The sequence below is a fragment of the Patella vulgata genome, chromosome 3 (genome assembly GCF_932274485.2).
Source record: "Patella vulgata chromosome 3, xgPatVulg1.2, whole genome shotgun sequence".
Classification (NCBI taxonomy): Eukaryota; Metazoa; Mollusca; class Gastropoda; family Patellidae; genus Patella; species Patella vulgata.
Genome location: NC_065881.2, coordinates 76,811,627 through 76,835,001, shown reverse-complemented (window position 1 = coordinate 76,835,001; position 23,375 = coordinate 76,811,627). Strand labels below are relative to the sequence as shown.

The window sequence follows — 23,375 nt, the reverse complement described above, 5'->3', positions numbered from 1 at the left end:
CTTCCTAATTGAGCTAGAATGTTCAAACTTGGTGTATGTGTTGATTAGGTCAATGCCTTGATGGAGTTCGAAGATGAGCATTTTCCGCTTAGGGTAAGCAGAGATAAGCAATTTGATTGGTTGATGCTTTGGGACACGATAACTTTAGTTCTAATTAAGTGAGATTGATGAAACTTGGTGTATAGATTTATTATATGAATACCTTAACTAAGTTCGATAATGAACATTTTTTGCTGAGGGTAAGCAGAGTGATAAGCAATTTGATTGGTAGAAACTTTGGAACACAATAACTCTCCTTCTAATTGAGGTAGAATGTTCAAACTTGGCATAGGTGTCAATTAGGTGAATGTTTAAACTTGATGTGTATGTCCGTCACACTTTTTGGGACACAATAACTCTCGTCCTAATTGAGCTAGAATGTTCAAACTTGGTGTATGTGTTTATTAGGTCAATGCCTTGATGGAGTTTGAAGATGAGCATTTTCCGCTTAGGGTAAGCAGAGATAAGCAATTTGATTGGTTGATGCTTTGGGACACGATAACTCTCTTCCTAATTGGGCTAGAATGTTCAAACTTGGTGTATGTGTTGATTAGGTCAATGCCTTGATGGAGTTCGAAGATGAGCATTTTCCGCTTAGGGTAAGCAGAGATAAGCAATTTGATTGGTTGATGCTTTGGGACACGATAACTTTTAATTGAGCTAGAATGTTCAAACTTGGTGTATGTGTTTATTAGGTCAATGCTTTGATGGAGTTCGAAGATGAGCATTTTCCGCTTAGGGTAAGCAGAGATAAGCAATTTGATTGGTTGATACTTTGGGGCACGATAACTCTCTTCCTAATTGAGCTAGAATGTTCAAACTTGGTGTATGTGTTGATTAGGTCAATGCCTTGATGGAGTTCGAAGATGAGCATTTTCCGCTTAGGGTAAGCAGAGATAAGCAATTTGATTGGTTGATGCTTTGGGACACGATAACTTTAGTTCTAATTAAGTGAGATTGATGAAACTTGGTGTATAGATTTATTATATGAATACCTTAACTAAGTTCGATAATGAACATTTTTTGCTGAGGGTAAGCAGAGTGATAAGCAATTTGATTGGTAGAAACTTTGGAACACAATAACTCTCCTTCTAATTGAGGTAGAATGTTCAAACTTGGCATAGGTGTCTATTAGGTGAATGTTTAAACTTGATGTATATGTAGATGTTCATTAGGTGAATGTCTTGACTGAGTTCAATAATTAACATTTCGAGCTGAAGCTAAGCAGAGCTAATCGATTTCATTTGTCGATGGTTTGGGACAAGATAATCTTGATTCTATCTGATAGAGAGTGATGAAACTTAGTGAAAAAAATAAATGTGCGATTAATTAATATGTGTCATCTATTTATTTTGCAATTTCGGCGGGGGACATCAGCCTCACTGTTGGCTTGTTTAATTTGACGTTTGTCAAATTCGATTTTTCGGCACATTTCGCTTTCATAACCACTCTGTGTTTTAGGAATTTAAAAAGAAATCATTTATAATCCAACGAGTAAATAGTAAAACACACTGATTACGAGATATCGATCTCAGAAAATTCCCCGATTTTGGGTATGATTTTGTTTGATATATTTATCACTGAACCAAACTGCATTGGTTTCTTTTGCATTTTTTTTAGGGAAAAAAGTTATATTATCCCTCAACGTCTAATACTGCAAGAAAAAAACAAATTTTGATATGTAAACCTGTATGAAGCCATGACGTCATAGCTTTTATGGCGTCATAATTGGGACCCAAAATGGCGCCTGGAAATGAGTTGTCGTAAGTTTCCCACAGTCTACTCACTCATGTGCTCATCGTTGTATACCAACTATCGTTGAAAAAATCAATTTACGTCGATTTTTGAACATTTTAAAAGCCGTAGTTCGATTCGGCGCCCAAGAAAAGATATAAATATACACCAAAAACATGGCAATCAATCAAGTTGAAGCGTTTTGGCGTAAAACATCTGTTTAGGCGAGATGACGTGTTTTTGGTGTACATGAGTAAGCAATAATGCTACCTGACTAAAATACCCCCCCCCCCCTCTTGCATTCGCATGTAGTCATACATATGAGTCTCAAAATAATATAATATATTGTTAAATTATGCTCTTTTCAACTCCCCCGCCCCCGACGCCGCCCCCTGCTCAATGAGTTATTTTACTTTTATTCTGCCATCTAAATAACTCTATACCCATGACTGGTGTACCAAGTTAAATCCACATCAAAACCCCATTTGTCGATAAGTGTATTTATAATAATCACTTGAACATCCTTGGAGAATTATATCTATTTAGTGAATATTAATACCAAAGAAAGAAAACAACTCTAAATTCTGAATATAAAGTCATCAAATTCTTTTACAGATCTTATTGTGGAAACCCAAAAGTTATATGTCACCATTGCCTTTTTAATCACATTTTTGTTTTTAATGTCAAATACCAAACCATCTCTAATATTGTTTCATTATATAGAATGCAGTGTAATCCTAAACACTAAAGATTTGGCCTAAAAACTTGAAATAATATAGAGGGATCATCAATAATTAATAGTAACATTCGATAATTATAAAAATGTATTATTGTAGGATGAAATCAACCTTTATTTTTAAACATTTAGTGAACATTTCGAATGTTAATGCCTCTTTTATATAAAATGGTTTTATTAATTAATCAATTTTTGTTTTACAAATTTTTAATTTTCTCCATTTTGTTTGATTTTTATGCTATATTTATTTTATCTATCTATAATTATTTGCCTGTGCTTTATCTATTAGTTCCCATTTATATACTGTAGAAAATTTTGAATTCCTAATCTGTTAAAGGGACTATTTTTTCTTAAAAGTATTTCAATTTAGTGCATTATTAATGTCTTTAGTGCTTGGTTTGGTTGATATTAAATTTAGATATATTTAAAATGTATGTTTTGGGACCATGGGGTAGGGATATTGTGAACATATATATTATATTCTCAGTTCTTTTTAAGGTTAATTGTAAAAAAAAATTAAATAGCTTTTTTTGAGGGGTGGGGGGATATTGTTATTATTGAACACAATTTTATTAGTATTGAAATTAACTTTGTTGATTAATATTCCAAATGTCTCGGTGCTTTATTTTTCAATTTAAATAGCTACTTTTTATTTAATAATTGGGAATGGGTGGGGGGGGGGGGTATTTTTTCATTGTATAACACAATTTTATTAGTATTGGAATTAACTTTGTTTATTAACCTTCGAGATGTCTGTATTGGTATTAATTAGGCATTAATTTATTTTTTCATATCATTTATTGAATAAATAATAATTTAACAAACAAAATTATTATGTCATTTATCAATAATTACAGTTTAAACAGAACGAATGGAAGGGGTTGCATTCGAAAGGTTGCTATACTGGATATAAATTGGTAAAATTCAACACAAGTTTTTGTTATACACAAGTTTGTACGAAACAACACAAGTTTCAGAAATTTCAACACAAACAAGTTTCAGAAATTTCAACACAAATAATGTGTAGATTTTCACACAAGTTTTGTGTTGTTTCAACATTTAACACAAGTTCTGTGTTGTTTCAACATTTAACACAAGTTTTGTGTTGTTTCAACATCTAACACAAGATTGTGTTGTTAAATAGAGACACCTAACTTGTGTTGAAAATAACACAAGTTTGGGTTGTTTCAACACAATTTTTTTTTCAGTGTATGGCTACCATAAGGCTAACGAAAACAGTCGTATTTATGTATTTTTATATATTTCTTCAAATTTTTTTTCCTTTTTTTTTGTTTTTTTTTGTTATATATATTTCTTCTTTTATATTTATATATTTGCTATTGACTTTGATTTAAGGAAAAAAGAAAGAAATTGGACACATATTTAGGACTATAAATGAATAGCCCTTTTTTAAAAAAAAAAACCAACCCAATAATCACTACATCCTGTGCTTTTTTCCTCTAGAATTAACTGTGAAATTAGAGAATAGTAAAGAAGACGACGAGTTAAGGCTTAGCCTATAAAAATATAGGCCTATATGTATTTTTGAAATATAAATTTGGACAGTGAATAAACAGTGAAAATACAGAATTGTAAAGTGTAGAGAAGAAAATGGGGTATAGACAGGACTATGCAATGAGTAAGTGTCTTTTAAGAAGAAAATAGGACATAGGCCTAAGCTATGGAAGGTTTTTTTTATCATACAAAATTACCTCATGTATCTTTAAAGTTTTTAAAAAATATAAGAGAATACAGAATAGCAGCAAAAAAATCGTTTTTGTTACATGCATGTATATATCGATTATATTTGGTTCACTTTTATTTATTTCCCTTTTTGTTTGTTTAAACGTCAGTGAAAAAAGAAGTAATTAAATAAGCTAGACACATATCATATACACATAGATCTATAATTTTTTTTACTATGTGAATAGCCTTTATTTTTTTTTAAAAAAAAGACTTTAAAACTACAGATTATTCTGTCCAAAATAACAAAGAAATAACTAACTAGACGTCAAATCTTAGTTTTTTCCCCCTCTAAAATTAACTGTGAAATTACAGAAAAGTAAAGACGAAAATGGTATATAATGTAGACCTATATATTTGTGAAAAATTAAAATTTTGACTATTTTTTATTTAATAAACAGTGAAAATACCGAATTTAAAATTGGGATATAGGCCCATAAAATATAGTTATATAATGTAATCCTTATATTTTATTACGAATAAATTTGTGCTTTTATTCTCTCTGAAATTACCATTGAAAAACAGCATTGTAAATAGTAAAGAAGAGAATGTGATATAGGCCTATACGATAAGTATTTTTTAAAAAATAGGATATAGTCCTATAATATACGTATCTTTTTTTAAAGAAAAAAAGATATAGGCCTATGCAATGACAGGTGTTTATTAATATAAAGACCCCCACAAAAAAATAACTTTTCTAAAATTACTAGAAATCGGACGCAAATATATAGGCCTGTATGTGAATAGCGTACTTCTATGTCTTTAAACGTTTCTAAAATTACTAAAACAAAAAACATTCATATGTATGTATGTATGTATGTATGTATGTATAGCTGAACAGTATTTAAATTTGAATATTGTAATGCGCCTTTGCAAAGACAAATTGGTAGTGTAAATACTGCTTATACTTTTATTATATTATCATGGACCCTATATGTCAATGGTCGATAGATATTATGTACTTTTTTTTACCAAAGGACATGAAACAATTTTAGTATTCATAAATATTTCAAATTTAGTAGAAAATTTTGGACGAATTCAACTGGCTGATTTCAAAACATCTTTGCAATCCAAAATCAAAACTATATAATTAAAAAAAAAAGTGGGTGGCATCTTACATTTTCTTTTTCGTCAGACGATTTTATTTCTTCCAAACAAAGAATGATTTAGTATGTATTATCAATAGTAATGGCAATGGTACAAAAGCCCATGCCTTACTCTATCATTTAATATTTATTATTTTCAATTCTATATAGAAAATGATAAATCCAACTTTATAATCTGATTCACGGCAAAATGTAATGGTTCGCTTCAAAACATTTTATGGCGCCAGCCGATAATGAGAATATGCACTTTTAAGAATAAGATTAATGTTGTACCCTTGTGGATTTTTTTTATATAAAAACGCCAACACTGTTTTAGATAAAATATAATGTTCTGTTGTTGTTGATGTTTTCGTCGAATTTGCTTGTAAACAAAGCGCATACTGATAGTGGAAATAAAAGACTACAAGTGCTTCTGGGTGTAGCAAGATGGCGGACGGTGGCTTCAAGGTACGTCATCGCAATCAACAAATTTTGTTGATTGCGTCATGACCTATCCAGTGTCAAAGCCGTATAGATAGATAAAGTTGCGACAACTGTGAAGCCAGAAATTTCACATGACGTCATGAAAATATAACGTCAAGTGTTCAAAGACGCCATCTTGGGTCCCAAGTATTTGTACCTACTCACTATCTATTTTATGTCCTATCGTTCTGTTGCGTCGAAGTTAGCTGCCCCCGACAGGAATATAGATAGATATGTCATAGAATTCCGCAAAAAAGGGATAAAACATACATTTTTTAAACGAAATGTTTAGCTGAACAAACTATTATTATTATTATGCAACAAAAAACGCACATTATTGTTATAATAACAAAGTCTAATTCATAAGAAAATACACCAGATAAAAGCGCTATTAAATATATTTAACTTGCATACGCTTTTAAAAATCAGATTTTTTTTTGCAGACGAGTTAAGTGAAAAATGAAAATTTAAATAGTAATTTGGGAGATAAAACCGTTTTGTCTTCTAGCCGGCAAAATAAATGCCTGAAATTCCATGATTTCTTGGTCTGGAGCCATTCCGGATTGTGTGTCAGTTTTCGGTCATCGATCATTAATTGTATCATCAATTTTACGAAAATAGAAATTTCTTTAAATTGACTAATGGATAAAACGTTTGTAACTTAAAATCAGTGTAAAATCAGTTTAATTTGAATAAATGTTGTCTAGCGTGACATGTGTTTCGGGCATATGTTTCATAAGTGACATGTGATACGAGATATAGCCCTCCGAAACTTCCTGGTTTCTTTTGCGATTTGTTTGGAGTAAGACCTTATCACTCCCCGCCCATGTGTAAATAACAATATTAATCTAATATATAAACCGCACAAATTTAACAGATACAAATAATGTACATGTTATTCCATAGGTAGACAGACATTGAAGGGGTCCAGTGAAGTAGACGCGGCTGGTTTAGAGTTGCGCCCCATTTCCAATGAAATAATCATGTTTTTCTGATGCTCAACTAGTATCAAATATATATCGTGTCTGAGGTTTGTTGCAAATCGCCTCGAGCATGTTCCACACATCTCAACATTTATCAACTTTTTGTTCAATCCATAAAAGCATACATTCCTACAAAATGTTTTGTTTAGTCAAGTGAAACAAGAAAATTCATAGGCTAAATGGAACAATAGAACAAGTACACCTTAATGTCGACATATGATTCAACCGAAAGATCCTATATAATATGCAACATAGATATATAATATCCACATTCAAGTTAAAAAAGAAGCGTTTAATATAGGCGAGGCCAGTTCCCCAATCCCTATTCAGATACAAATCTGAATAAAAATATTGCTTATAAATAAAAAAAAATAAAATAAAAAAACCCAAACGAACTGCATCTATTCATTTTAAGTCTTGCGTCGAGCCGAATAAAGTATATGATTTATTGTCATAAAAACATCAATGTTAAAATTGTGTGTTTCTAAAAACTATAATTGGATCTTTATTGCCCGCATTCCAATGTACCTAGAATTTTTTTTACTCCAAGTCTATTGTATCTAGATGTTTAAATGAAATGAAATGAAATGGGGTTTAACGTTCTACTGTTCTGCTCTTAAACTGGGCTAATGAAGACGAGCATACGCCATACAGTGTGCTATGAGGGAAATGTTGCCCGGGCAGCGGCACTACGGCCTACTCTTATATCGAATTCCAACTGCCAAGGGATCTTTTACGTGCACGCCAATGAGTACACGGGACCTCGGTTTTTCGTCCTATCCGAACGACTAGACGAGCATACGCCATACAGTGTGCTATGAGGGAAATGTTGCCCGGGCAGCGGCACTACGGCCTACTCTTATATCGAATTCCAACTGCCAAGGGATCTTTTACGTGCACGCCAATGAGTACACGGGACCTCGGTTTTTCGTCCTATCCGAACGACTAGACAGCTGTTCTTGTCAGGCACACCATCCAGCATCACTGACAAGGGGTAACCACGCTGGAAAATCTGAATGAACTTTCTCGGCCAATGCAGGGATTTTTAATAAGATTCAACACTAATTTATTTTTAAACTTTAAATAGCTCAGCGACTGTCGAGCGACTTTACTTGTTCGGGAGTTTGTAGGCTAGGCACTGATATTGATATTGGTAGATCTGCCATCATGCTGTAATAGAACTAAAGGTCAGCTACCCATACGTACGCGGCGAGAAAATCTGCGAAAACTCTAACACTACATCGAGCAATGTATCACGTTACGATACGTATTCGTGATCCGGATGGGAAAAACTCCACTTGCTAAACGTCTCTATTATTACTAAACTACATCGAGCAACGTATCACGTGACATACGGATTCGCGATACGGATGGGAAAAATTCCACTTGCTAAAAGTCTCTATTATTACTAAACTACACCGAGCAACGTATCACGTGACGATACGGATTCGTGATACGGATGGGAAAATTCCACTTGCTAAACGTCTCTATTATTATTGGGGGTGTTTTTATCCCACTGGGTAAACGATCAAGGTGCTTGTGTGACGTAAACTGAGTTCTCCGACTGCCAGGAAGACTATTACAATTTTGACTTTTTCTATTAAACCAGTTGATAAATTTCAACCAATTTTGAAAGATAGTATGTTTGAGTGGTGTATCGGTGTGGTAAGGCTTAGACATCTTTTACTTGGAAAAGTATTTTGAATAACGTTTGTATTCTAGCGCCTGAACAAAGGTGTGTAAAATACAGTTAGCGCAAGATAAGTTCTAGGAGCACATTGAATGAAAAATGAAGATATTTTATCCCAACCGTAGGGCTTGAACATAACACATAGAAATAATCAATGTTTGGGTATAGATAGAACCTATAGTCTAATTTCTAAAATTCCCCTTATCCGATTTTGGCCGATATCAGATATTTAGTGCAAAAGGTCATATTGATCACAAATCTGAAAGAATTAGCTTCAGTACTGTTAATTGTGGGTCTTTCTGTACTTCGACTAGTCTACGACAGGCAGGTTAGATTTTAATTACATAGTACGATTACCCCAGGCCTTGAGATGGATGAATATATAGCCTAATCATTTTGAATCTTGGTTTAAAAGCGACAAATATTTTTTAATTTCAGATATGGGGTGAAAAAGTGTTAGGTGTAATGTCATGGATCATGCCTTTGTTTGTGGTATTATCATGTCTGGGAGCAGCTAATGGTTGTTTATTTTCTAGTGGTAGATTATGTTTTGTAGCAGCTAGAGACGGTCATTTAGTTGACGTTTTGTCATATTTACATAAAGATAAATATACACCTTTACCATCTCTTATATTTACTGTGAGTAATCTGTATAACACCTTTACCATCTCTTATATTTACTGTAAGTAATCTGTATAACACCTTTATCATCTCTTATATTTACTGTGAGGAATCTGTATTACACCTTTACGATCTCTTATATTTACTGTAAGTAATCTGTACCATCTCTTATATTTACTGTAAGTAATCGGTATCATCTCTTATGTAAGTAATATTTACTGTAAGTAATCTGTACCATCTCTTATATTTACTGTGAGTAATCTGTATAACACCTTTATCATCTCTTATATTTACTGTGAGTAATCTGTATTACACCTTTACCATCTCTTATATTTACTGTAAGTAATCGGTATCATCTCTTATGTAAGTAATATTTACTGTAAGTAATCTGTATTACACCTTTATCATCTCTTATATTTACTGTGAGTAATCTGTATAACACCCTTATATTTATGGTGAGTAATCTATCACTTTTATTTTCTGTAAGTTTTCCGCGTTATCTTACACCTAACTCTATTACAGACGCCCGTAGGCGCAGTGTCGGATTAGCCATTAGGCAAATAAGGCACGTGCCTTGGAGCCAGCCTAAAACCCAGGCCAAAAAAAATTTATGTAAATAATGGCATCCTTCTTGAACTGCGTTATAAATTTTCTGTTGTTAAATTTAACTTTCGCCCTTTTATCGGTGAACCCAAAATGTGCCTTAGGCACTGTCTAGGCGTATAACATCTTCGCTGATTATAAGTCGAAGAAACATTTTTTTACCAAAGTTTTGCCCGAAAATAAAAACGTGCCCAGAAACAGTGTCCTTTATTTATACCGAACCAAGATGTGGTTTTCATAATATATCATTCTACGTATTTGTTTGATTTCAGACCTTTTATTTTTGAAGGAATATTTACATTTTTAAATAATTAAAATTCTTAAGTCTTTACACTTACACAGATTAATAACCATTTTCAACATATTGTAACCTACCTGAAACCCAGGTGTTGCGGTTTCACGAAGTACAAAAATAGATATATAAGATTTTCCATTTTATTTCAGACTTTAATAGGTATATTAATGCTCATACCTGGTGAACTCGGACAGCTTATAGAATTTTTCGGGTTTGCATCGTGGATTTTCTATGGTTTAACAGCCGGTTCACTTTTAATTCTTAGGAAAACAAAGCCTGGTCTCAAAAGAACGTATAAGGTAGGTTCTAGCATTTTATTTATATGAAATACGGTGTCAATAGCACGAATGTCCCAAGGCTATCTTTTGGGGATTGCACAGTACCTATAGCCCAGAGGAAGTTAATCAGGCCCTGGAAATCCGAGCCGTTAAAGTCACATTTGACGACGTCAGAATTTTGGTTGATTCCCAGAAATCATGACATTACCGTTTTTTTTTTTGTTTATGTTTTTAATTTTTTAAATTTTTTTAGGACTTCGAATTTTGTCTAATGGTTTGGATTGTTCGTACTTGGTTTTATTTTATTAGTCAACAAAAATGCTTTTTATGGATCGACCACAATAAACACTTTCGAATAACCGCAGTTTTCTGGGCGACTGAAATCGTGGACTGACGGACAATTTAGTTACTTCTACCACTGAGGGCAACAATGGCTCAGTGGGTACGACGTCGGCTCGTTAATCCGGAGGTCCCGTGTACGATGCCAGCGTTTGCCGAGAAAGTTCATCGGATTTAAGCGTGGTTCCTCATAACACATTGTACGGCGTATGACCGTCTTCATTAACCCAGTGGGAAAAGAACAGTAGGACGTTAAAGCCCATTTCATTTCATTTTTACTTTTACCATTAAAGATACATTATGGGAGATAAGATAAATAGATGGCAGTTCTCTCTATAATAGTTAAAAACTAAATAGTGTAAAGGTAATTTGCTGAAAATTTCAGTCAAATTGATCCACTATGAGCCGAGAACGAAGCGGGTGAAATTTTCGCATAGTCTCGGTCATCATTACTAAAATCATTAATATAAACAGCATAGTCTCGATTATCCACTGTTTTGATTTAATTATCAATGGCCGTTAAGCGGCATATAGGAATCTAATCCAGCCAAGATCGAAGGCTAGCCTGGACATCGAGAGTTTATTATGGTCTGGATAAGTTAATTAATGTCTAATTGATAATTTAAATAACATTTCAGGCCTAAAGAAAGACTTGTAATAAGCAGATTTTGCTCTTGCATAATGCATGTTTAAGTGACCACTGTCATCAGGTTGACCATTCTGACTATAGTCTGTCCCTGTATGGATGTAATTGTAATTCTAAAGTTAAAAATTATGCCCTATCTATAGCCATCTCATACGATTTAAATTGTTTAAGTGACATTTAATAACTGGATGAGAATAACACATGACATATAATGGAGAACCCTCGTCGAAACGTCGCTGAAATAAACTCTTCAAGTAACTTGTATTCCATATAATTGTGTCGTGTTGTTACTCACACGATATATTGATGTTTTTTCCAGCTTATGTCACTCAGTAGGAATCGTGGGACTTTTATACATCTTTTCTTGATCTATTTCAGGTGCCATTATTTATGCCAATAATAGTTGTGATAGTCTCGATTTACCTGGTTTTAGCCCCGATTATCGCATCACCACAAATGGGCTATGTTTATGTTGTTATGTTCATGTTATGTGGAGTTTTAGTGTATTTTCCAATGGTGTATTATAAATATACTCTTAAATTCTTTGGTAAGTCACATTTCGATATTACAACACCAACAATTTCATGGCAAGAAAAACGTATAGTCCTTAGAATGGTACATAAATCTAGGTTCCACATGTGTACGTATCACTCACGTTGGTGTGCACTTAAAAGAACCATTGCCAATTATTTTGGATGTTTTACAAAAGTCACCAACCGCGAGCCATTTGAATGTAACTGAATTAATTCGTAGTTGTGCGCTAACGAGGCATTATTCAAGAGCTAAATCTGCCTATTGCTGGTCTTTCTTTAGGCCTTAAATGTTTAGAAATTATTAATTAGACATTTATTAACATGACAAGATCATAACCTACTCTCGATGTCACCAGATAGCTCCGATTTTAAGTATATTAGAACATTTAAAAATGGAAAAGCGGAGCTAAGCCTCTTATAACCAGCACCGTCGTTAGGATAATAATCAATCAATGTACACATCTTGTCAAAACTACAAACATTGATAACTTCGCTCAGAATAAAGTAATTTGTATGAAATTTTCGATATATTCATTTTACATTATCTATTTTTGAACTATTATAGCAAGAAGGGCCAGTTATTTATCTAAATCAGGGATGTCAAACGTGCGGCCCATGGGCTAGATCCGGCCGGTCAAGCGTTTAAATGTGGCCCGTGGAACAAATTTCAACAAACTGAGTGTCGATAATTCTTAGAAACTAATTCTTGATATTTTTGTATACCTCCGGCCTATTTGCTGTAAAATTTTAGTTCCTGTTTTGTTTATTTATTTTTATTTTTTTTTTTAGGCAAAATAACCAAATATTTACAGATACTTTTTATGGTAATTCCCACCAACATGGAATGACACGTGTATATTTCTGTTAAAAACATGTTTGTTTTTATTGTATACTGCCGTTGTCTACATTAGCGTTAGTTCTAAATGTAAATGCCAACTGCAGATTTGGTCAAAGGTCACGGGATGTAAAAAGGGCTAGCTCTAATCCTAGACCTACCTCACAATCTCGTGCCCTAACGTTACTTACATCTTGCGACCTTGACGAAATCTGCAGTTGGCCTTAATATTTAGATCTGATCCTATATTAGCCCGGTTTGTGCAGAGAAGTAAGACGTTACCCCCATTTATTTTATATAATGTTATTTTATAGATATATTTTGTTTCATAAATAGAATCTCAGATTTGTTACGAAATTAATGTTACAATATTTATAAACGAATACTGTTACAGTTATGTAATGTGACAATGACACCTTTGCAATTTAATATTATTACACTACATTGTCCTTCATTAATTTCAGAGTTATCATTGTGCGCACCAGGGGCTAAGTGAGAGGGACACAATGACGAGCTGTGCGTCATGGTTTTGAGTTTTTGCGACACTCGCTAATGGCAAAAAAGCATGCGGTTTTCAACATTATAATTATAATGCTCAACATTGCTAGAGTAGCATGTTCCACACAGCCCAACATTACTAGATGGCACTGGGAGGGTCAGCCACCACCAACCCCCTTCCCTGCACACACACATATAAATAGTTTTTTTTCGGGGCCCGGACGGGATCTTGTTCCTCATGCAAAATCATGGGTCACCACGCCCATAACGTGTACAAGCCATTGGTTATTGGTCTATTTCTCTTTACTATATAATAATCCGCGTATTTTGGCCATGTTAAGTCGGAATAATATCACAGGTTTACTTTGTCGTATGTTCGCTCCTATACTGTCCTGAGCTTTTTTTTAAAATTAATATCACCCAAAATATTGCAAAAAGTGACCTACAAGGGAATATATGTTATATACATGTAAATATGCATATAATTCTTAACAGAATTGTAGATAATGGTTACTTTTTGCAAATTTTGGGCGATATTAATTGACAATCACTTTGGCCGAGTATTTGTCATTAGACCTATTGGGTGAGTGTTTGGGAAAACGTCCTGCCCGTGTTTGTGGCACAACAACACAGCAGTGTTATTAGCAATGATGAATCGGATCGAGATGATGGTCAGGCCTCACGAGAGGGGGGTGCTGCCGGTGCGCGAGGTGACACTGTAGACCACTAGGCCATACCAACCCCCAGAGACACAACTAAATCAAGTGGGTCCTTATACTCTACATGGATCGACATTGTCAATAATGCTGACTAGAACACTGTATGTGTCCTTGGTAAGTTTCTCTACAATGGGAAGGAAACCTATTTAATATATCTGTCCACAAGACCACCCAACCTTTGTGGGGACTGTATTAATTGGAACATATATTGACAAGCACCTGTTCTGTGGATCTGGTTCCTCCTTCTATTAAGCACAAAAGGCGTATAATAAAACCAGAATAAATCAAATACATTTTCAAAATCAACAAAATGAAAATAAAAGAAATAACTCCACAAAACAAAACTCTAGAATCTAGCACTTTTATTGGATAAAAGGTACTGTGTAAAGTATTTATAATAATAATAAAAATATATAAATCAGCTAGTTTTGTATATTGACTATGAAAAGCTACCTGTATAATTAGAATAATATAATTCTATAATGTGTTCACAACCCTGTTCATAAAACTACAAAATACATCATATATAACTTTTACTATAAAAAAAAAATAGCCATGAATTCATTATGATTATGTTAGAAATAAGGGTTTTTTAAAAGCTGGCAGAAAAATACCCAACCCTCAAATGAAACATCTCCAATATTAAATTTGGATAAGCCTTGTAATAAATACAGCTTTATAATTTCTTTAACAATTGTCATTTTATGACAGTCATTTCAATAAGTAAGCATTAAGAGTCATTTACTAGTAATTCTGGACATTACATTTTATCAAGAGTTAGAGTCATTTACTAGCATTTCTGGACATTATATTTTATCAAGTGTTCAAGTCATTTACTAACACTTCGGGCCTTTACATAAATTTTCTTACAAATAAGTAAACTGCCAAGTACAGAAGAGAACACATAATAGGGCAAAATATGAAAAATGGTATCTATGAATGAAATATAATATTTACAAAACAAAGGCAGTATGTAGTGTAAGTTATATATATACATTTTGATTCTAAGTTTAATATCAGTAAATTTAAATTAAATGCTTGTGTTTATTTTATGTTTAACATTAGTAAATTTTAAGTATAGTAAATGCTTAAGTGTATTTTATTCTCGACTATCGGTGTTTTCAATCATTGATCATAGCTCTACACGAAATATGTACATCACAAGATTTTTATTTGCCTGGATTTTGCTTATTTAAAATAAAGAGATTTCCTGGTCCCTAATTAAAGTAGCTAAATCTCTAACTCATTATTATCCATAATCTTTCACATGAAAAACACGAATTAGAATTTAATATTTGTCTATGTCCATCGATGTTGTAATTTTACTGTGAAAATAAGAATTCCGAATATCCTAATATTTAACAAACAATGAACATTTCAAAATCAGTTTGTGATGTTGTTATCGCTATACTCATGAATGTCATTTGTAATGAGGCTCCTTGATGAACAAGGCTAAACATCAGCATGTACCTGGTTAAGTCAATATCAAACTACAATCCTGATGTGGACTGGACTAACCATTTACTTCAATTCACTTTGGAGTGCTCTCCGATTTCTATTTTGATGAACATAACTGCTTAAAAAAAAATGAATGTAAATCAGTTTATATACATTCATGTTACATTATTATGTGCTTTTTGACCAATTTTTGATCATTTAATGTACCAAAGAATAGAGATTTAGCTCCTTTAAGACAACTTATATTCCTACATCATGTGCAGGTAGCACTCCATTTAAACTAAGTGAATAAAATGGACATATATGTTAATCAATCGTTCAGAACTTGCATAGTGATATATATATAAATACATGAAACAAACAAGAGACATATAGAGTGATTATTAATTAAAGCTTTTAACTACATGTAATAAACAACCATCAATCAATATTGAAGGATAGAAAACAGTAAAGAACAGAGGCCTTATTCTCTCATTCACAAAAATTTTAATTAAAATATTCCAAAAAAGAAGCTGTTTCATTGGTTAAAGGTTAAAATTTTAGATAATGAAAAGGCTGCTTTTTTATTCCTAAAATGTTTTGGCTTAGATATATGTGAATATGGCCTCTGTTTTACATCAATTTTATACCATATAGAGTTAAAAATTTGCCAACTTTTAATAACAAGAATCCAAAAGAATTCTTATGTTGGCAATTTGAACATTTTTTTTTTTTATAGAACTGAGCTCAAAGATTAAATTTCTACTATATAAATGGAGTATAGACACCAGTGTAAATAAAGTTTTGTTACATTTTTTAAAAAATACTTATCAAAAAAGCTTTCAAGGTTCAAATGTTTAAGTCTGTGATATATAATCTTCTTAGTGTGAATGAGATTCTGAAAATATTATGAATTTCTTGGCCTACTATTTTCATATTACTCACTGGGAATTAAGGCACAATAGCTGGGACTAAAATATGGTCAAAAAAAAAAAAAGCCAATTTTTAATGACTAGAAAAAAAAAAAATCAAAATGAAATTATCTCATTGACCTAGAACTAGAACAGCAGTTGCGATAAAGAATTGTACGATTTTGATTTTTATTTTTCGATTTTGATTTTCATTTTGTGATATTGATTTTCATAAAATACCACTTGGACCTAACCAATGTTTTAAGCATGTTATAACTAATCTTGGCTCAATACAGCTCTGTAAGTCTGTAACATACTGTACGGAGACAAGATTAGTAAGGTGTGTTACACAACTTGGTTATGCTAAAGATGACAATAAATGTACACTAGTAGAAAGCCAGTTGAGGAGATTGGAAACTTCTACATGCAGAGTGGGAGAGAGCGAGAAATGTTTTTCTTACGTTCACTCGATACAAACTGGGAATTAAAACCTTGCCATGTGATTCAATGACAGACCTTATGATCTGAAGCACACATATAACAACATTAGACCACCCTTAAGTCTTGTTTTCCCTTTTTCTTGTTTTTGTGCAGTTTCCACAAATGTTTTCGCAAGTTACATGGAAACGCTCCTATTACATTTGAATTAGACCGACCTTTTCACCGGCGAAAATGCGTACATGGAAAGCAGGCCATATGAGTTAGGTAACCCAGAATTCCCAATAGATGGATTTTCCATTTGTAAATTCTCTCCCCAACCAACATAAAACCATACAACACAATGCAATCATTACTTAATACGTGTAAATTATGAGGTACTTTTTGCATAAAACAAATTATACACTAAAACATACATATTGCTTAATAAGACTTTCTTGTTCACAAAAAATACAACTTGATTATATCACACATTAAATATATTTTTAACTACAACTCAGTGAAAATACAAAATAACATCTTCCACCATTGTTACAACAACTATTGTATAGTTACGGTGTGCAATATAAAACAATCAGACATCTTTGTTCAATTTCATGTCATCTATGTCAACCATGGCTATCATTATAAAATGTTGCCAATTGGACATTTATACAACCAAAATGAAATATCTAATACACAGACAACTACATATATATACCTTGTGTCTGTCTCTAAATTGTTCATAAGTTGTCTGTAACAGTTTCTGCCCCTGTTTTAATCTCCCCCTTTCCCCCCACTTTAATTTCATCAATTAATTCATGCTCAAGAAGTAAATCTTGTTCTGAGGGACACCTCAGACACTTGGGTTCACTTAAACCATAGTCAATGCATGTAGAGCTTATACACTGACAGCAGCCATTGTCGTGGAACCAGCGATATTTGGCAGCACCCATAGACTTGCAGGATTGTTTACATTTTCTGATGGACATACACTGAGACATGAAGGCTACTGTGCAATTCTGTCGACTTAACAATTCTTCCTCTATAGCCTTCTCCAATGACTTACCTGCATCTGAAACATTTCAACAAATTTGACTATTATCGAATACAAACAATTTACCATATAAACATAACTAAAGCTACTCCATTTAGAATACAATAGGTAGGGACATTTGTGCATTGAGCATTCGTTTTGGGGTGGCTGTGAGTTGGTGGTGTTGGGGGGAATGCCAATTCTCTTAGTTTTAGCAAAAAAGGTAGTATTTGTACAATAAACTATGATAAATTAGTTTTCCATGGAAACACAAAATTATTAAGTATGAGAAATTCTTAATTCGCAAAAGGCACAATTACTATAAAAGGTTAATGTGTAAAAGATACATAAAGATATTGTGAAAGGTTTATGAGTTTAGTCTGGAAACAAAACCTGGACGGAAGGACAGAAGTACAGACGCAGCCCATTCAATGTTCCTCCTGTAAGTTTGTACAGAGCAAAATAGAAAAGGAAATGAAATGAAATTGTTCTACTGTTCCTAATGGAAGAAAAATTACTAATTGATTTTAGCGAACGTTTGAAGAGTATTCTCTCAACTTTTCAGCCCAAATAAATTTGTAGGTGTTTTCCGTAACTATAATAGTTTATTGGTCTATTCAGTTGTTAAATATCTCTAAAGAATTAGTACCGGTATTTGTATATTTGATAAAGAGCATCCAATAAAACAATTAAAGTCATATACATGTACGCTATTGTGTTAATTATTAAATAGATTATATATATAGATATATCCAATAGTATGAATTGAACAACTATATACCATTATTAATTGTTTAATCACTATCTAATATTTTCCCACGGGCATCATCAGGACATAACATAACTTTACATAACAATATATATAATAGACTGTTTAATTATTTACCAATCTATAATTTGTATTCAACCCTAGTAGCTCAAAACAAACAGAGCATGAAATCTTAATATTCTTCCATGTTTTAAAACCGTTATTATATATACATGTATATTTAGAAATCTCAGATATAAACGTCTTGATAAAAACAACCAGGTGTCCAACATGTGACTCATATCAAAATTGAAAAAAAAAAAACCCATCTAGTCACTGATCCATGAAAAATGAAAGCAATACGTATGTCTGGTTATTCCTGTCTTGATACCATTTATTTGTGTACATGTCATGTACATGCCCAACCTAATGAAATAACATTTAGAGGTGGTCTTCGGGATTATGACAGCTGTAACATTTGATTTGAAATGAAGAGATAATTGGTATTTTTCACTCATAATTATACTGACGTAGCAATCTCTTGTTGTTTATTGCTTACAATGTCTGTGTAGTTTGTGCCTGGTCAGTTTTGTTTGTGTGTAGTGCAATCTGATTAAAACACAGATCTATTTTGTTTCGCTTTACATAGTTCGAAATTTGGTTTTACTTGTCTACACAACATTAGGATCTGGAAGAGTTGTTACATGTATATAAGCCACATTTTGGTTGATGCGAGGGATTAGCCAATGAAACGGTCTGTTACAGCGAGTTGTTGGCAGGCAGTGCACGGAACTATGAGTAAACCACTAGAAATGTCAACGCTGATTGATTAATCAATGTCTGACGTCATAGCGTCAAAAGCCGCTCATACATGTATGACCCCTGACACGACCTTCCACTACAACCAGGCAGATCTTCATGTAGTGTAGGCCATCAAAAGTATATAAAAAAACAAACAAAATATAGATCTGTATTTTAATCGGATTGGTGTGTAGTGCAGTCCTCCTGCACTTACTATACATGTAGTAACTGGATAGAGAAATAAACTGTATGCTTATGGAAAACAGCCACATTATACCCACATGTATTAATATATTTGGATCAGGTTTAGAAGAGTATTTTTGCCCAAATATATGAGTAGCTGTTTTCCATAGCTAAGTGTGTTATAGTTTATTGTGCTTCGTTACATTGTAGCATACATGTAGGTAGCAATTCTTGCACAGCTACAGCTAGAAGAAAGAAAAACAACTCAACTTACCAAGTGAAGAAGAGAATTCCATATTTGGTACAAGACTATTACCAGGTTTAAAGAACATGCTATCAGGATGGACAGCATAAGATGTAGATGTCCAGCGCAATAAGTGATCATCTTGTTGAGTTAATACGTTAAATAATTCTGGGATAGGATCACTCAAATCTTCAATAGAGCTAGTTTTACGTGGGGTGTCATGAGGATCTTGTTTGGCACATAAACCTGTAAAATAGACAGAGAAATGGGGTTTAACATCCACTCAACACAAACTAGGTCAATACGGGACTAACATATGGTTCAATTTTGATTCAATAATTGGTTAGCGCATAGGGATCTTTAGCAGTGGGGAGGAAACTGGAGGACATAGAGAAAAACAATGAATTCTAGGTTTAGGATGTAACACTACCCCTTGGGTTTCAAATCCACGACATGCCACTTAAAGTACACGCTGTAGATCACTCGACCACTCGCACCTTTTCTAGTATTTTCTATAAGCTTACATTTTATATGTACATATCCTCTATCTAAATTTTCACCACATTTTGCATTTCATTTCTATTTTATTTTTGAATTGTTTGTTATTGGTTTCAACAAGCCATTATTCATGCTTCCAAGAGAAACATTCACAAGTGATTTAAAATCAAAATTATACTAACCTACACAATCACAGCATTCTGTGTAAAGTTTAGACAAACAGACTTGACAATCTTGACAACAGCTACAGTTTTTCTTGTCACTCATGTCACATTCACAGCATTTAATCAACATGCACTTGCTGACCTGGGAAGCACAGATTGCCTCATTACATGCTTCAGCTGTCAACACAACTGCCAACACAGTAAATGCGGCAAGAAGTATACTTGAGGATATCTTCATGGTGAGACCTAGAAAGAAATAATCCAGATTATAACAAATTAATAGATGGCTCGGTTCCTAAAGATTCTAATCAGAAATATTTTCTAATCAATCAATAAATTACCACTGATCGACCTCAATAACCTAATGTGTTCAATATAACAACAATACAAAGATTATGACCATTAGTAAAAAATCAATGACTGAAAATAATGTCTTTCTCTTCTTATCAAAACAAGTACAAAACATTATTGAATGGTTCATTATTTTACAGTATCTATATGGATTTTATTATACCTTATCTAATGACAAACATGTGAAACAATAAAATTCAATAGCACTAAATGAAAAACAAATTTAGTAGTACTGGTACATCTTTTGCTTCATGATACACAGTAGTACATTTAGCAGAGATAACTCTGGTCAAAAATAATGATTTTTTTTTATGCGAGTCATGTTATTTAACAAAATTGTATCTGTAATCAGATGATAAATGTACCTGTTAGCAAGGTATTAGAAAATTAAATGAAATAGAGTTTAACATCCTACTGTCCTCCTAACTGGGTTAATGAAGATGGGCATACAACATACAGTGTGCTACATGTATATGAGGGAAATTTTGCCTGGATAGAGGCACTACATGTACATCCTACTCTTATTTCAAATTCAGAAGGTTCTTTTACGCACAAGCCAGTGGGAACATGGGACCTTGGTTTTTCATTCCATCTAATGATCCAAATGACATTATGTTAACCCTTGCCAGGCCCTCTGTCCTGCACCACTGAATGGGAGAAGCACACTCAAAAAATCCTGATGAACTTTCATGGCCAACACCAGTCTTACTCACTGAGCCACTGTTGCTCCCCGCAAAGTATTAGATATTGAATTTCAATACATAAAAAGGCTAGTATAAATTCAAAGGCCATCAGATGATAACTTTTGCCTCTAGAGTGTCTACAAGATTTTTCTAAGTGATAAAGGGTCAAACTCTCACATTAATTATTGGAAATCATTAAAAAAAAATCGGCTTTGTTTCATGCCTATTAACATAATAAATATTTAGCAAAACATTCTTGACATTATATGCTACTCGACAGTACCAACCCATGAACTCTGAAAAGTTTATTGTTTTCATTCTAGAATGCTTTATCTGCAATTAATATCTGCACAAAAGGAATGATATCATTTAATGTGATGCAGGATGGGTTGTTTCCACCTAGGCTTTTTGGATAGGACTGTTTCATTCCCGGTTGTTTCATCTCTTCACTGATTTATACAAATATTTATGTAACTTATTTTGAAATAAACTGTGAAAACACTAATCATCTTAATTGTTTCATAAAAAGAAGCTGGATTAATAATGAAAACATTTAATTAACTCAACTGATCGTTGAGAATTGAATTGTTATATAATCATAATCAATAAAATGAAACCAGATAAAGTAAAAATATTTGATTAATTTTTTCACCTTAAGTTTTAAGCATCATCTACATGTACATGTACCTAATATCATCCAAACTGGGATAATTACGAGTGGATCTTCATAATATATATCATCATGATCAAGCTCTGTAATTTGCATTCATCATAGTATGGATTCTCTCAACAAAAACCAGACAAATCAATTTTCATTTATTATAAATTACCGGAGATTTCATAAAATGTTGATTTTTAAGAAAACAGCGTAACTGTCCCAAAACATCACAAAAGTGCGCCATTTTGATCAGGATACCTGCGGCAGGAGGTCCGTGGAATGCACTACGGCCTTTGAAAAATAAGCTTACATTTTTCTTGGTGGATTAAAAAAGTCTTAAATTTGCACCCTCAGTTCAGAATATGATATGATTGAAATTAATGATGTTGTAAATATTAATGTAATTCCTAGATTATTGGCTAATTGGCTTATGGTTCTAAACTCTAGTTACAATTACATGTACATGTACGTATACTGACAGTCACATAGAAATGATTCCACTACTAATGTCATCTGCCTTACTCCAACCACAGTAGTGGCTCGTCCTACGGAGTTCCTTTGCGCAAGTCTTTTAGTCAAATGACTACAAAAAGATTACAGGCCTATAGCTCCCTTAATTTACACATAAACTGACCCAAAACTGTACTGTACATACATGTAGCTTAACATATAATAAACCAATTCAAATTGAAATAAAGTGAAGCCTTACCGCATAATTATATGATATGATATGAAACCCAACTGCTCCGCGAAACTTCTCGCCCACCAAACTTTTTTCAACTGGCCGGTGTCATGGCGGCTTTCACATTATAAGAAACATCGCTTTGAAAATGGAGAACGCATTACCACAAAGAAAAACTGTTTGGTAACTATTTTAGTCGTCCAGTCTTCACTATTTCAACTATAAATAAGCTTATTTGTGATAGAATTACTTATTTCAATACAAACTGTAATGATATGTGTTGACAATTGTGCGTTTGAACCTATTTGAACTTGCGTAAGGAGTCTTAGACTGTCTCAATTGTAGCGTTAAACAGTTTAACGATACATAATTGTAGTTAACAGTAACAGTCACACAGTGACAGCTCAAGACTGCACTTTTGTCTAACTCTCCTCACTGACTCGGTGAGCAGTCAACTTTTTTAACGCAAAGATTGTGCAATTATTCAGCCTAAAACGGAACACTTTTATAAACATTACTGGACACAAACTAAAAGATTGCAATATCATCTCAATATAAATATAGAATTTACCTTCTTCACCTCTTTTAGAAAGTTTTTGTAACTTATTTTATCAATAAAATAGACAAAACAAATGTGGGGAAACCAGTGGCGCCGTGTAGCCTAAGGCAAGGGGAGGTCACTCACAGAACATTCTTTAATTT

At 33.1% G+C, this 23,375-nt stretch overlaps 2 protein-coding genes across 4 annotated transcripts in view; one reads left to right on the top strand and one right to left on the bottom strand.

Annotated features, from left to right (window-relative positions):
* Nucleotides 1-13,546, top strand: part of LOC126816409 (b(0,+)-type amino acid transporter 1) — an 87,925-nt gene extending 74,379 nt beyond the window's left edge. For all 3 annotated transcript variants that reach the window (XM_056099665.1, XM_050542943.2, XM_050542944.2), the window contains exons 9-12: nt 8,932-9,132; nt 10,162-10,311; nt 11,654-11,822; nt 12,598-13,546. In XM_056099665.1, the coding sequence (XP_055955640.1) occupies nt 8,932-9,132; nt 10,162-10,311; nt 11,654-11,822; nt 12,598-12,656 (579 nt within the window). In that variant the 3' untranslated portion in view covers nt 12,657-13,546. The remainder of the gene's footprint in view (nt 1-8,931; nt 9,133-10,161; nt 10,312-11,653; nt 11,823-12,597) is intronic.
* A 661-nt stretch (nt 13,547-14,207) lies between these two features.
* LOC126816416 (twisted gastrulation protein homolog 1-A) lies at nt 14,208-23,350 on the bottom strand. The gene is made up of 4 exons (XM_050542956.2): nt 23,245-23,350; nt 20,318-20,545; nt 19,668-19,883; nt 14,208-17,700 (listed from the first exon to the last, which is right to left on the bottom strand). The coding sequence occupies exons 2-4, from the start codon at nt 20,535-20,537 to the stop codon at nt 17,369-17,371; spliced, it is 768 nt and encodes a 255-aa protein (XP_050398913.1). The 5' UTR covers nt 20,538-20,545; nt 23,245-23,350; the 3' UTR covers nt 14,208-17,368.
* Between the last annotated feature and the right edge of the window lie 25 nt (nt 23,351-23,375).